The 14,831-nt window shown below is 38.3% G+C and overlaps 2 protein-coding genes across 3 annotated transcripts; both read right to left on the bottom strand.

The window, feature by feature from the left end:
* Window positions 1-50: 50 nt before the first annotated feature.
* On the bottom strand, window positions 51-3,296 carry LOC121806401 (serine/threonine-protein kinase STY13-like). 2 transcript variants are annotated; one of them, XM_042206422.1, is made up of 6 exons: window positions 2,843-3,296; window positions 2,502-2,634; window positions 2,189-2,384; window positions 1,396-1,520; window positions 1,163-1,321; window positions 51-607 (listed from the first exon to the last, which is right to left on the bottom strand). In XM_042206422.1, the coding sequence occupies exons 1-6, from the start codon at window positions 2,971-2,973 to the stop codon at window positions 293-295; spliced, it is 1,059 nt and encodes a 352-aa protein (XP_042062356.1). In that variant the 5' UTR covers window positions 2,974-3,296; the 3' UTR covers window positions 51-292. The 2 variants fall into 2 exon arrangements, with proteins under 2 accessions (XP_042062356.1, XP_042062357.1); XM_042206423.1 differs by lacking the exon at window positions 2,502-2,634.
* Window positions 3,297-8,953: 5,657 nt separating this feature from the next.
* On the bottom strand, window positions 8,954-11,508 carry LOC121809463 (putative glucose-6-phosphate 1-epimerase). Its single transcript, XM_042210101.1, has 9 exons — window positions 11,130-11,508; window positions 10,886-11,031; window positions 10,579-10,653; window positions 10,362-10,418; window positions 10,130-10,287; window positions 9,919-10,050; window positions 9,669-9,771; window positions 9,461-9,560; window positions 8,954-9,384 (listed from the first exon to the last, which is right to left on the bottom strand). The coding sequence occupies exons 2-9, from the start codon at window positions 11,024-11,026 to the stop codon at window positions 9,164-9,166; spliced, it is 987 nt and encodes a 328-aa protein (XP_042066035.1). The 5' UTR covers window positions 11,027-11,031; window positions 11,130-11,508; the 3' UTR covers window positions 8,954-9,163.
* Window positions 11,509-14,831: the final 3,323 nt, after the last annotated feature.

The following is a 14,831-nucleotide window of genomic DNA, read 5'->3' as shown; positions in this document are numbered from 1 at the left end:
GTAGTGGGACGGAGAGAGTATGATCTAAAGCAATGGAGGGTTACTTACAATGTCGAGCAAATTAGTTGGTAAATTATTTTCTTTGAAATCAACAGGTTGGGAGTTCGAGTCACCACAACCACATGCAACATAAACAGAGAACCAACCATTATTGATTCTCTTTAGAGAAAATCTACAAATCAATGGAGCAAAAGGCATTTGGATGGACCTCACAGTTTCACTGCAACACCATCACAGCAGCCTCTAAAAACTCCATAATTTACAACCACTCTTGCCTCGAAAATCAATGCGGCTAGCAACAGCAGAAGAAAAGTCCTCTCGGCTCATCTTCAGTCGCTGCAGTCGGCGTGCCGGCCATGTCACCCCTCTTCGCCATCAGCGAGCTCGTCCCTGGGGACTCCGGTGGGAAGACAGCATTCATCTCAGAAGTGCTTTTGAAGATGCGGTGCGGTATGGCTGGCTCAGGCAGAGAGGTCGCGGAAAGATATTCCAGGAGCATTTGTATTATCTGAGTGAAGTTGGGGCGAGCATCAGCGTCTTCCTTCCAACATAAGGTCACTATTCGAGCCAGTTCCTCCGGAAGCTCATCCGCACTCGGCCGTACGTTCTGCAAAACATAGGGAAAGAGAGCGGTTTGGGATGACGGTTGACCGGATTTAGAATTGGAGCTAGTAAGGGTCAAGAGGGTTTAACCCCTAAACCCTTAAGCCCCCACATCAATTTTTATACTCAAATTATTATCAAATTTTCGGTATTTTGTGAGAGTCGTTGCGCAAAAGCCCCCATCACGAGACTATTATACAAAAATTAGCTTATCGAAAATTCAAACTTGAAATTGATAAAATCCAGCACTCATCATCGAGCTGAATCATAGGAACTGCATAAAATCCAGCGCAGACGCATGACTAAATTTTGGTAGTAGTCTTTATATATTCTAAATTTCGAGTTTGAAATTTTGAGACAATAATTTCCATGTTTTTTTTGTGATAATACGGGCTTTTGCACAATAATTCACACAAATAATGAAAATTCGAGAATGAATGAAATAAAAATTAATTTTTTTAGCTTGGTATGGGCTTAAGCCACTCGTAGGCTCTAGGTACTGGATTACACGAATCAAAGTAAGTGCAAAATATTCGAAAGAGGAGTTGAAGAAACTCACTTTAAAAGCTGCAGCATAGGCCGCCTGCAGATTTGACATGCCTTCGAAGGGTAACTTGTTGTGTATGAGCTCCCATAAAACGATCGCGAAGCTATAAGCATCCACTTTGTGGTTATAATGCTTCTTTTCACCCTGCCTTAGTGTGACAGTACTATACAGCTGCAAGTGCAACATATTTTTCAATCATTTCGATCAGAAAAAACAAGCAGAGGGGAAGATGTTGCGGAAACTACCTCTGGGGCCATCCAGCGATAGGTTCCCGTCTCCGCAGTCATCATCTCAGTCAACGACTCTTCTCTAGCAAGACCAAAATCTGCAAGTTTGACTGTTCTTCGATCTTCTGTCAAGAGCAAATTCTCTGCAAGACAGAGAAAGCCGTGTGCCTGTTAACCGTGTTATCCAATATTCAAGCAGATTCCTAGTCTAGCAGCACGAGTTATACGAATTTGACAAAGAGCAAACACGTTATCACAAATTCTTGATATTGGTTTTGCAAAGCCAACCATTTTGTGGTCTGATAGCAAGAGCCAAGTGGTGTACAAATTTTGACGAGGGCAAACGAGTATCAGCAGCATTATGAACTGCTCCTAACGATTAACAACTTATACAAATTCGTAACCCTGGTTAGCCAACTACCCCCCCTATGTTCCATTATAATTTGTAATTGCTCGTTACATTTGGGCACATAAACAAGAAAGTTGTGATTTGTATTTAAAGTAGAATGAGCCTCTATCTTTGAGCCACATTTTGTGCTTAACGAAGATTCTTTCTGGAATGAGCCACGTATAATAGGACGGAGGGAGTATTTCCTTGTCCAGTAGTAAGAGTCGTACAAATTTCAACGGGAGCAATCAAGTTTTAGCATCATTAAGAACCGCTCCTAACACAACTTAACCAAATTCTTAACCTTGGAAAGCCAACTATCTCCTAGTCTAATAGCAAGAGATACAAATTTCATCAGGGGGAAACGAGTTTTAACAGCATTACGAATTGATTCTTCGTGCGTTGAACAATAAACATCTGTACCAGGTTTAAGGTCACGGTGGATGATTCCATGGGAGTGCAAGCACTCCATTGCACGAGCTATATCAAGCGCAAATCCAATAGCTACCCGAATATCGAGGCACCCAGGGCGCAGGCTGATCAAGTGCTTTCGCAACGTCCCACCAAGCAGAAGTTCAGTCACTAAAACCATCACAGGCTCCTTGCAAGCACCAATGAACTATAAAGGAAGGAAGAATCTCTAAGACAATACTCACTACAAATATCACACCGACACACACACACACACACAGATCACTCACTCATATTTGTATGTAATGAATATACAACAAACAACCTTAACTAAATTCTTATGTTGGACTCTGGAAAGCATCGCAACCTCTCTTGCAAATCTCGCCTCCTTCTTTGCAATCTCTTCAGCTGTATCCCCTTTCTCAACAATTTTGATAGCAACATTCCGATTTTTGTATCTTAAGAAACAAAAATCACAACCACAAATTACTTTCTACAACATGAAATCTTTTTTTTTTAACTTAAATCTGTTTTACTTAAAACTAGTGCTCTCCCACCTCAAAAGATTAGATTTTTCAACATCCTAACATCACATAGATGCATCGTAATGTCAGAATCATAAGCAAATTTTGACTTAGGAAATCAAGATTGAGAAGGTCAACTTACTTTCCCTCGTAGACTTTGGCATGAGCTCCTTCTCCAATCTTCGGCCCTACAAAGAGAAGCTTCGGATCCACCAACCATTTCGGGTCCAAATCAAGCTCTGCTACAGGGTAAAACCCGTTTCGAGATTCCATTCTCTCTCTAAATTATCACCAGTTTTAAGACTTTCGCACTTGCTTAAAAAAGTGCTGAAGCAGCTCCAAGATCAGATTTTTATCCCTTTGCGGCACATTTCAAGCAAAATCCTTGTTGAAATTGATGATTTCTCGCAAGTAAATTGATGGAAGTGATGAATTTTGATTGCCTGACTTGGTTTCTCAGAGACCCAGATCCAAAAAAAACATGCACTGAGATGAGAGGATTGGATGCTTCTGAAATCTTCGAACACCCAATGCAGAGAGAGAGGAAAGAGAGCGGCGGAAGGAATTCTGTCCGCGTCACAAATTAGTGAGCTCGTTTTATCTTGTCTTTCTACACTTTAAGTTGAATATATTCAATAAGCCATGCTTGATAAACATGGAACAGAACGAGGGCATCCGCAATGGGGAGGACGATAGCGCGCCCGAGACAATGTGGTGTATGGACGATGTCCGATGCATCGTCCGCACCCTATAAATCGTCCGCGGATGATAGGACATCGTCCGCCCATTATGGGCGACGCGGACTATCGCGCAGACGATGCAACACGTCTTCGTTTTTTTTTTCCAAATGTTTGTTTATTTAAACCTCGTTTCTCATTCTATTTTTCATACGAACATTTCTCTCATCTCTCACTTTCCATACGAATATTTCGATCATCTCTCACAAACAAAAATGAACCACGACGACGACTGGAGTACCTCGGAGGGCGTTAGTCGGACCTTGACTCGAGCCTTATTCGATGTCGTTAATGACACAATGGCGGATTGCTTAGCCGAAATGCAGCGCGAGCAGGAGGCGGCGGCGGAGCAGATCCCCAGGCCTATTCGACGTCGTACATTTATCCGCCGCGACCACGCCGTAGCTCACGAACGTCTATTTGCAGACTATTTTGCCAAGCAACCACGGCGGAGCCCGACTGTTTTTCACGGCAGGTTTAGAATGCATCGTTATCTTTTTCTCAGCATTGTCCAGACGTTGGAGTCACGTGATGAATACTTCCAGTATCGGGAAGATGGCATCGGTAGACCCGGACTTACGCCGTTGCAGAAGTGCACGGTTGCACTCCGACAGTTGGCCTACGGCACCACGACGGACACGTTCAACGAGTACCTTCACGTCGGGGAGACAACTGGCCACGAGTGCTTGAAGAGATTTTGTAGGGGAGTTGTGGAGGCTTACAGCGACACATATTTGCGAAAGCCGACTGTTGTTGATTGTCAATTCTTCCACTCACAGTGCATACAGTTGTGGAGGCCTGATGAAGATGCACGAGACGGCGCACGACTTTCCTAGGATGTTAGGGAGCATCGACTGTATGCACTGTGAGTGGAAGAATTGTCCGACGGCGTGGAGAGACCAATTTACCAGTGGATACAAGGGTAGCCACCCGACGATGATCCTCGAAGCCGTCGCTGACCATCGGCTCTGGATTTGGCATGCTTACTTCGGTGTAGCAGGGTCGAACAACGGCATCAACGTCCTCAACTCATCCACCCTTTTCACCGAGCAATGCAATGGCAACGGCCCGGCCATCGAGTTCACTGCCAACAGGCGCCAATATCACATGGGGTACTACTTGGCCGATGGCATATACCTAAGGTGGCCTGTTTTTCTGAAGACGATCAGCTGCCCAATTAGTGAGAAGAGAGTTTTATTTGAGCAAAAGCAGGAGGCGGCGCGAAGGATGTGGAGCGAGCATTTGGTGTGCTCCAATCACGGTGGGCAATAGTGAAAGGGCCGTCGCGTCTCTGGTTCAAGGAAGTCATCTCTGATGTCATGTATGCGTACATAATATTGCACAACATGATAGTCGAACACGAAGGTAGAAGCGTCACCGATTGAGCCGATGATGAAGGTGGATCTAGCTCCAGCACGGCGACTGCGCCCCACGCTCGAGGATTACCGACGGGCTTCAATGAGGTTCTATCTAGACAGGCCTCAATGCGCAACCAACAAGACCATGCTCAGCTCATGAACGACATGATTGAAGAAGTTTGGGACCGTAACCGCCGTCGTTGAGAATGCATTTTTTTAATTCGAATTGTAATATATTAATTTTAAATGAAATGAAGGGTTTTTCCAATTTTTGTAGTTATTTAAATATTCAAATAAAGAAAATGCTTAGGTCGACTTATAGGGCGCCCCACTGCAGGTGGAAGGGTAGGAGGATAAAATTATGATGTGGCGGTGCATAGGGCGCTCCATTGCTAATGCCCTAAAAAATAGAAATTACTCATTATGTCCATAAAAAATATTCTTAGAGCATCCACAGTGGTGCGGATCTCCCGGCGGATATCCCCGCGGACATCCCAAAAACACCCCTGTCACGTTATAAGGACTTCTCACTGCACTGCCACGTCATAAGGACATCCCAATGCACAGTGGCGGACATCCCCAAGGACATCCCGATGGACTTCCCACAATAATAAAAATTCACAAATTCACCAAATTAAACAATTTACGGAATTAAAATTTCGACACAAATACAGAGAAATTGCAACCACTTAATTTAAAAGAAACATACATAGTATAAAAAAAACATACATAATTATTAAAAAAAATTACACAATTTAAAAAAAACCGTCGTCTCACTCCTCGGATTCCCCGCCGCCAGTACCCTCGTCGTCCCCGCCGGTAGTCTCCTCGTCGCCACTCTCCGCCATGTCTCCCAACCCCAAATCGCGTCGCATATTGTTGATGATATCCTCCAGCGACGACGGGAAAAATTGGTCCTTGTGACTCGCTCGTGGCGGGGGAATCACTATCGTGGTGCTCCATTTATCTTCGAAAGAAAAGTATTTAGAGAGAGAGAGAGATACACGTTAATACAAGTGGTGTGAATGAAATGAAGTTCAACGAGCCGTATTTATAGAATTTTTGAAAAAAAATAATAAAATAATCGGGACGTCCGCGCGGGCGTTCGTTGAGTCAACGCAATGGCGGACGTCCGCAAGGACGTCGCGACGGACGTCCTGGGAACGCCACGGAACTCCGGTGTCCGCAGAGGACGTCCGTATCCGCGTCACCGCTGCTCAATGATGTGTAAAAATCATGGATTAAATATGCCCGGTCAATGGATTTTGACCAAATAATAAATGTGACGAGACATTTAATTTTGTGAAATTAAATGACATAGCGTCGATCTACATTTTACGTAGATAAATGTAGTATATTCACTTTCTCAAATCCGATTTCCGGTGAGTGAGAAATAGTGGATTAAAGTTGGGCATAATTAGCTTTTAATTAAAGCTTGGAGTTGGAGCTTAGGGAATAATTAACCAGTGTTAATTATCCCACATTGGAGGATTAGCACATCTTTTGATGTGTATAAATTAAGTGACTTTATGTTACTTAATAATTATAGTGGACCAAGATGGGTGAAAGAGCCCACACGCGCGCGCCGCCGCCGCCGCCCGCCCGCCCGTGCTCGCGCTCGCGGGCCGCGGGCTCGGGCCCGGGCCCGGGCACGATCTCGATCTTGGCAATTGGTCTTTGGGTGGTCTTTGGGCTTGGTGCTTGGCCTAAACTTTTCTTTTTAGACCACCGCCGAGTCAGCAATCCAAGTGGCTTGACACGTCGTCAAGCGAGGCACAGTCACGGCTGCCACGTGAGAAATCCACACGCTCCACACACGGGTGGCACACTCCAGCCACACGCCTGTAACCGACGTCGGTTACGAATTGCCATGATGAGCCTTCAATGGCTGGTTGACCCTGCATGGTGGCTTGGCCTATAAATAGGCTAGCCATACCACTGCATTAGAAGACACACATACAAGCATTCTCTGCATAAGCTATCTCCCTCTCTCTGCATTGTCCTTCTGTCGAAGCTCTGCCCTCTCCTCTATCCAGTTCGCCGGAGCTCTGCTGATTGCGGTGCTGCATCAAAAGAGACGTAGCCGTTTTACTTTTGGGGACGACACGCCAAACCGAGAGCACTACCGGGGCGTATCTCGTCTTGCGGGAAGAGGCCTCCTCGACTCGGCTATCATACCATACTGGTTTAGTTGCTTCATTTTTTAAGTTGTAATTTCAGTTCAGTTCTTTCTTCTGTATTCCTTCTTTTGGGTTGTATTACGCCCGGTTTTGCTATCTTGTAATCCAGAAACCAACATGATGGACGTCCCGCGTGGAATTCCGGCACGCTGGCCGGACGTCTGCCGGGACGGACGTTATTGTGGATGCTCTTATGCAAAGAGAGAGAATTCCCACTCAAAAAGACACTAGGCTTAGGAAAATGATAAAATGACACTAGGCTTAGGCAGAGAGAGAGGATTCCCACTACTGTATTCAGTAGACTTGAGAGTAAAAGAACTCTCTCCACTCAAAAAGACACATAATCAAGTGTAGAGTTTCTCAATCATTCCAAGAATTGAAGAAGGAGGCTCCAACCACTTATCTATCCTCCAAGGGTGTAAAAGTTTAATGTTCTTGATTCAAATACTTTGTTTGATTGTTTTTATATTGAACATGACTAGTTAAATACACTTGTAAATCGACTGTGTAAATACTTATTTCCTATGGTTTAAATACTACTCCCTCCGTCCCAAGAATATGCACTTTGGGTTCAACACGAGTTTTAATGAAAAATCGGTAACGTAAGAAAGAGGTAGAGAGAAAAAAATAAATAAATGGTCACACCTCCTTAAAGAGAAAAGAGTTCCAAAATTAGAAAGTGAATATTCTTGTGGGACGTACTAAAAATGAAAGAATGTATATTTTTGTGGGACGGAGGGTGTATGTTTCTCCTATGTTGATTCATGTAGGTGATTTAATGGATTTTGGTGGCTTGCTATTTAATTGATTGGTCATTATTTAAATAGTTTAGGCTTTTATACAAGATTCAAGAGATCAGTAATCTATTGTAGAATAAAAATAAATATCATATTAATCCATAGGAGTTGAGAAGTTTAAGATTAAATGTAAACTGTAAAGTAAATTGATAATTAGATATTGAATGAGAATATTATAATCGTAATTGCAAAACTTGGATTGTAATTATATAATTCCAAGTTGTGCGCTACAAGAGAAGATACATATTTAGGAAGTGTTTAACCTATCAACCAGTTAAACCCCTAGTACGCATAGGATCATACTCCTTTCGTCTGGTATTAGGAATCCAATTTCTTGGCGACACGGGTTTAAAAAATGTTAAGAAAAATGGATGAAACAAAATTAGTAGAATATGCGTCCACTTATATATACTCTTATTAGTTTTAAATTAAATGTGAGTGGAAATGAGTTGGTGGAATGTGAAACCATATTACCGTTTATGGTAAAAGTGAACTGGGACTCCTATTCACGGACGGACTAAAATAGAAAACAAGACTTCTATTTGCGGACAAAGGAAGTAATTAATTAACCATAGGCGATTTGTTATCAAGTTTATAGAATTCTACTTCTTTTCTACCTAGCTATTCATCTTTTTATTATTATTATTTTATTTTAATTAGTGTTTAAAATTTGTTTTCACTAGAATATAAACAAAAACCTCTTTTTATGACTTATCTAAATAGTGATCAACATTGCATTGTGGTAGTTAAATTATCATCCATAGTCCTTATGTATACGATACTTTTACTTATTGATTGTTATACTAGCTCCATACACTTGTAGATATTGCTCGTGTAAAAGTAAGTAGAGTCAACAAACAATGAGAAAGTTGAGGACCTTCTTATAAGAGCGAAAACTGGAAAAGCGGAATCTAAACATCCAAGGAAATGACGGTGATGGAATCGATATCGGGATGCTGGTCCGAGTGATGATCGGGTTTTCTAACCTAGCTTTGGTGAAGGTTTAGGTGCTTCCATCAAGTAGCTGGTGAAAGGATGAAGAGCTCGCAAAAATGTATGATTCCTCCTCACTTCTCAACGGTGTAAATATATGACGAAATATTGATGATTCAAACCAGCTTCTTCAATCAATTATAGGATTATGGGAGAAGCATCAGATGATATTAAAAGCTAAAACTAGGTTCCATAATTGAGACCATCATCATAGAGAATCTAATGTAAAAGCAATTCTCCTACATAAAGGTAAAATGTTGAACCTCATATAAAAGAAGACAGATAAAGCTCATCAAACAGCATGAAGCTGGATTAGTACTTCACAAAGAAAAGAAGCGGCTTATGTATGCATGACGGAAAATGATGATAAGCGATCCCGATATATATGCACTACAAATTCAATACTGGTACCCCTGAAGTACTTTTCGAGGATCCAACTGTCCGCTGCAATAACTTGAAGAGACGCCTGTCAGCTCTTGACGGCCCTTCCACTCTTCACAGGGCTTCAAGACTATCGGGGTTTCAACTGAAGCAGAATCGATACATAACGATATCTTGTAATCCTCATCCCCAAAATCTGGCATAGCCTTTGCTTTCTTGTCCCAGGGATTCCATAAAACTGCACAACGGGGTTACTCCTTTTAGAAAAAAATGAACACAAAGATGAAGAACATTTTGACAACAAAACAAGGAACCTGCATCAGGCATCCCGTCTTTGCGAAGCACATAGGTTCTCTTCTTCTCATGGTCTATTACTGCTATCTTTGGTGGGGTGCTTAAATACACCCGCTCAACCTATCAACCCAGAAAGGAGACGATAACCAATTACACTAATGTGTATGTCTCATCGGCTTTCAAGCATAATATACAGAAACACTAAATAGAAAGAAAAGCATTACCTACCTCACCTTCAAAAGTAATTGCATCAGCCTGCTCAGTATACCTTTCCCTCTGTAACAAATTATCGAAGTAGTCCAGCGTCTCCAAGCCCTCAACACGCACTTCGCTGCAAATCAAACAGCATCAAGCAATCTATTTCTAAAAAGCATAGCGGAGTTCCTCATCCGTGATAATCAAACTATCATCTAAATGTGTAATACACTCAATAAAAATGAATTTAGCAATACCAAAGCATGATGCAAATGAGAAGAACCTGATATCAGAGACGGATAAGTAACTGCATAAAGCAAATGTGAAAGAGAATGGTTTGCTATCGATGTTCCGCACACGTGGGATCACGGTGAGCTTGCCAGCAGTCACAGAAATTCGTAGACGTAACTCAAATCTACAATCAAAAACGAAATAACATAAGACTGTCTTAAATACTAGTTATTGTGATGATAGCCATTCTAATGACTGCTAACCTATGCGGCCAAGTCTTCAGATCATCATCTGTGGATTTAAACAGAAGATCCACCGTTGAGCGACTATTGGCAGGGGCCAGAGGCGAAGGAGAGTTATCTACCGACCACAGCCTATTCCTCACAAATCCAGGTTGCTCTGGTGACCCAAAATTGGTACACTGGTATGCACATAGAATTCAATAAGAATCGGTAGAAGCTTTTTAGATACTTTATAGCTAAGTTAGCGACTCACCTGCGGAAAGCAAATGGATATCCCGCCCTTGATGACTTTACCAGCCTTCCAAAGAGCCTGCCAAACCCCAAATACAGTAACCTTATCAACTGCCAATCTGGCATAATATTCAATCATTCATTCAAAGAGATGTATAAAATTCTTTACCACCTTTTTTCGTGATAACTGAGTTATATTAAGTTATTAACACGTATACATAATCTGAAAAAAACTTCACCTTGTTGGTCATAAATAGCAACTCTTCTCTTCTTTCATTCTTCCAAGACACAATCTGCCCGCCGTGCAAAAGCACCTAGGCAGCAACATACAAAATTTCACAGTCAAACATTTGTCAATAATTCTCTACTCTAAATAGGCTAAACTTAATTTAACACAAGACATATACAAAGAGCAATAACAAGCAGAAAGGGGGGAAACAGTTGCATTCCATGAAAAAATAACTATTTATAGAAAAATCAATAAATCTTCATGAGATGGAAGAAATTCATCAACAAAAGCATTTCTCTTCAAAAAAAAATACAAACCTCAGCCGTACAACCGGTGGGCTCCGATAAAATAACCCTAGACGATCCATCTGCATCGCGAATTACATTAGCCGGCATCGCAATTGCCCCCAATTTCTCCCCTGAATTACTCGCAATCGGGTGAAATTTCCCTTCATCCATTGCAGCTGCGCACAGAAAAAAGGAAAACCAGAAATCGACAAAATCAAACCCAAATTCTAAATAAATTATAGAGAGTGATAATGCGGAGCCTACAGAATCACACCTGCAAATCAAATATTGTGCAGAATCACAATTGGAAACGCCAAATTTCGATGAATGATCAGCCAAATAAACTAAAAAGGAAAAGAAAATGATAGTGAATCGAAATCACACATCTGTCGTAAATAGATCACGATAGTAATAATTAAAAATGCACAAAAATAAAAAATAAAATCGGTTTCGAGTTTGATGAATAATCACATAATAATCGAGCATAAATGATGGAGTTTGCATTAAATATTGGGAATAATTATCTGATTTTCTAATGATTTTCAGTTAGTAGTATAATATTCATTGGATTGGTGAATGGGACTATGAAATTTCCAGTGAATTTGGGGCTGTACGCCACGTCACCAGATTTCAACACTTGGCCGTATGAGATTACGACATTCAACTTTTGGGGATGTAATCAAATTTAGTTGGTCTAATATAGAATAAACGTGTTTATCTTTGCTATTTTGCTATCATGATTGCCTTTTTATATCAACAGATATTTGTCTATAATCATTGTTTATGACAGAGATTTTAATATATTGTCCCAAAGTGTATTAAGTTTCTTTAATTTTAATATTCTTTTTTTGGTATTTTAAAATTACTACAAATGATTAATTTCTATTTTTAGTAAAAAATAATTAATTTATTCTTTCTATATATATATAATTTATTTTCTCTTACTTCAATTTATAAATATTATTTTTTGAATCTCGTGCATAAAAAAAGAAGAGGAAACATCTTTTTAGGTCCACGAACTTTGCCGAAGTATCATTTCAGGTCTGTGAACTTTGAAAATAACATTTTAGATCCGTCAACTATAAGTTAATATCATTTGAGGTATTTTGAACTTTTTTCGGAGGAAAATGCCCTTAAGGCCTTCAATGGCAATTTGAACAATTCTTTCGTCACTCATCTTGCGTCAAACACCTAGAGTCCAACAATTTTTATATTTAAATTTAATTTGGATGGTAATTGACCTCATTCTGAAATTCATATAAATAATACTCCGAATGACAATCTACATTAATAGTTATCCAATTTCAAAACAAATAAACTAAATATAATTCACAAATCACCTATAGTAAGTTCTTAAAATGATAAAATAAAGTATCTAAGTCCCAATTCATTATCCCTATATAATTGGTCATCTAATAATTGAAAAATGTACTATTTTTTACGGTAAATTTTAATTATATTTAAATTCAATTTGGATGGTAATTGAATTATACGGTGTAAAAAAAATTGTTGGACTCTCTGTATTTGACGCAAGATGAGTGGCGAAAGAATTGTTCAAATTGCCCTTTGAAGGCCTTAAGGGCATTTTCGTCCGAAAAAAGTTTAAAATACCTCAAATGATAGTAACTTATAGTTGACGGACCTAAAATGATATTTTCAAAGTTCACGGACCTAAAATGATACTTCGGCAAAGTTCGTGGATCAAAAAGATGCTCTCTCAAAAAAGAAATCATCATTTAAATTGAGATAAAATAAAAGTAATCAAGGGTTGCTTTTAGCTTCTAATTAAATTGAATTAACTAGCTCCTTCCTCGATGAAAATACATTTTAAGTATCCTGAAATAAATTATGAACTTAATTTGAAAAAAAAAGTTCTCATATTTGGAAAATACTGTTGAGACTAAAATGCATGAAATTCGTGCAATGCCCGAAAGTGGTGAATCCAATTGACAGAGAAAAATTTCATTGAGAGAGGAAGAAGAAAGGACAATGAAATATAGAGAAACTTGTCGATTATAAGAGAGGAAAGAAAAAAAGGGGTTTTTCATTAATGACTACATTTTACCAAAAGTTACAGTAAATTACAATTAAGAGCCTTATATATAGGCTAACTAAAAAGCTAACTAACTAATAAAATGCTAACTAATTACATTTGATTTTTCTGATTTCAATACGATAGAAAAATTCGCAGATATCTCCTCAACTTCATATGCTCATTTTTATTCACCGATCTGATCCAGTTTATGAATCGATTATAGTATGTCTAGGCAATAGGCACAATTTATTTATAGTCCATAATTCATACTCGTTACGCTTATGCATCTTATTATAATTTGAATAATTAAAGTTACATTCATTGGATAATAATGCTTTCATTTTCATCTTATAAACGAGATACCAAAATAGAGCATAGGATTGGGGTTTTACTCAAATAATTTAATATGATCATGCATGATTCGAACACTCAAGCATCATATTACTATATCGCTACGTGTCCAAATTTACTTGCTCTAGAGAGAGCTATTATTATTTAAAATAAATATCTCGCGTAAAAAAAATATTGTTTTAAAAAACATATGTCTACATACAGGAATCTAAATATAATAAGAATCTTAAATTGCTTTTGACTTTTCTATTTAGTTACATCCAACTTAAATATTGAAAACGCTTAAAATGTTTATATAGTTTAAGCAACCTATATGGTACTACTAATTATGTGGTAACGCTTAAAATGTTTATATAGTTTAAGCAACCTATATGGTACTACTAATTATGTGGTAGTGCTAATCTATATTTATTCTGAGTGAACGACTTCAAAAGTTCTTAGCATTTCGGTTTGTGACACGGTAGGTCCCTAACAAAAACAAAATAGTGTCAGAGGACCCTAACGTTAAATATAATCACGAATCATATTTTTTTCGGATCAAAATACCCTCAGGCCCTAAAAGGGCATTTTTGTCACTCCATTATATTGTTGACATGTGATTTCTGTCACATTTTTGTCAGCAACTTCTTATGTAATTTTCCAATAAATTAGTACTTCATACGTAATTAAATTTTTTTCATTATTTACACTTTCTAATTTTTTTATAATATACATATTTATCATTATATGCATTAATTAATATGAAAATAATAAAATGAGACCCTTTCTTCCTTATAAAACTCATTTTCAAGTATTTTTCGATGTTTTCTATTTCCACTAATTTTTATTTGTTTTTTACCTTGATTCATCGATCGATTTTATTTATTATGATAGTATCCCAATTTTGCAGTATTAATTTATAAATTTACGTTGTCTTAATTTCAGATACTTTTAATAAAAAAATGTACAAGGATTAAATAGTTAACGTCACATGATTGAATATTTTCAAAATATTACTCATGTTTCAATTTTATCACGAATGACAAGAAACTATGCAAATTTATATATAAAGATTGAATATTCATATGATGTTAAAAATTTCAGTTTGAGCTAATTTAAATTTCTTAATAAAATATTAATAAATATAAAATCATCTTAAAATTAGGCTTACATTAACACATTAGTTCGATGATATATAATGAAAAAATATTTTAAATGTCAGTGTTTCAAGAAAATAATAATGTATCATTTAATTAAATATGAAATATTTTTTATTCTGTGTATTATTGATTCAGATTTTTATTTCATAAATAACTTCACATTTCCATGTGTTTATTGTTTCTCAATGAATTTCCTATATGATATAACTAGAAATAGAGGAATATAAGAAGTTTTTTTGTGTACAAATATTGACAAAACTTTAATCACGTATGAAATATCAGAATTTATTAGGATATCACATAAGAAGTTGCTGACATAAATGTGACAGAATTCATATGTCAGCGAATTTAGGGATTGTCTGTCACGACCACAACTCCCTAGTACTAGTGAGCGTAGCTATTCCGTGACTAAAAATAATCTCATAAACCATGGATTAAACATAAGTGAACA

Source organism: Salvia splendens, chromosome 6 (genome assembly GCF_004379255.2).
Source record: "Salvia splendens isolate huo1 chromosome 6, SspV2, whole genome shotgun sequence".
Classification (NCBI taxonomy): Eukaryota; Viridiplantae; Streptophyta; class Magnoliopsida; order Lamiales; family Lamiaceae; genus Salvia; species Salvia splendens.
The sequence above is the reverse complement of the archived record's forward strand: the minus strand, read 5'-3'. Positions and strand labels throughout refer to the sequence as shown.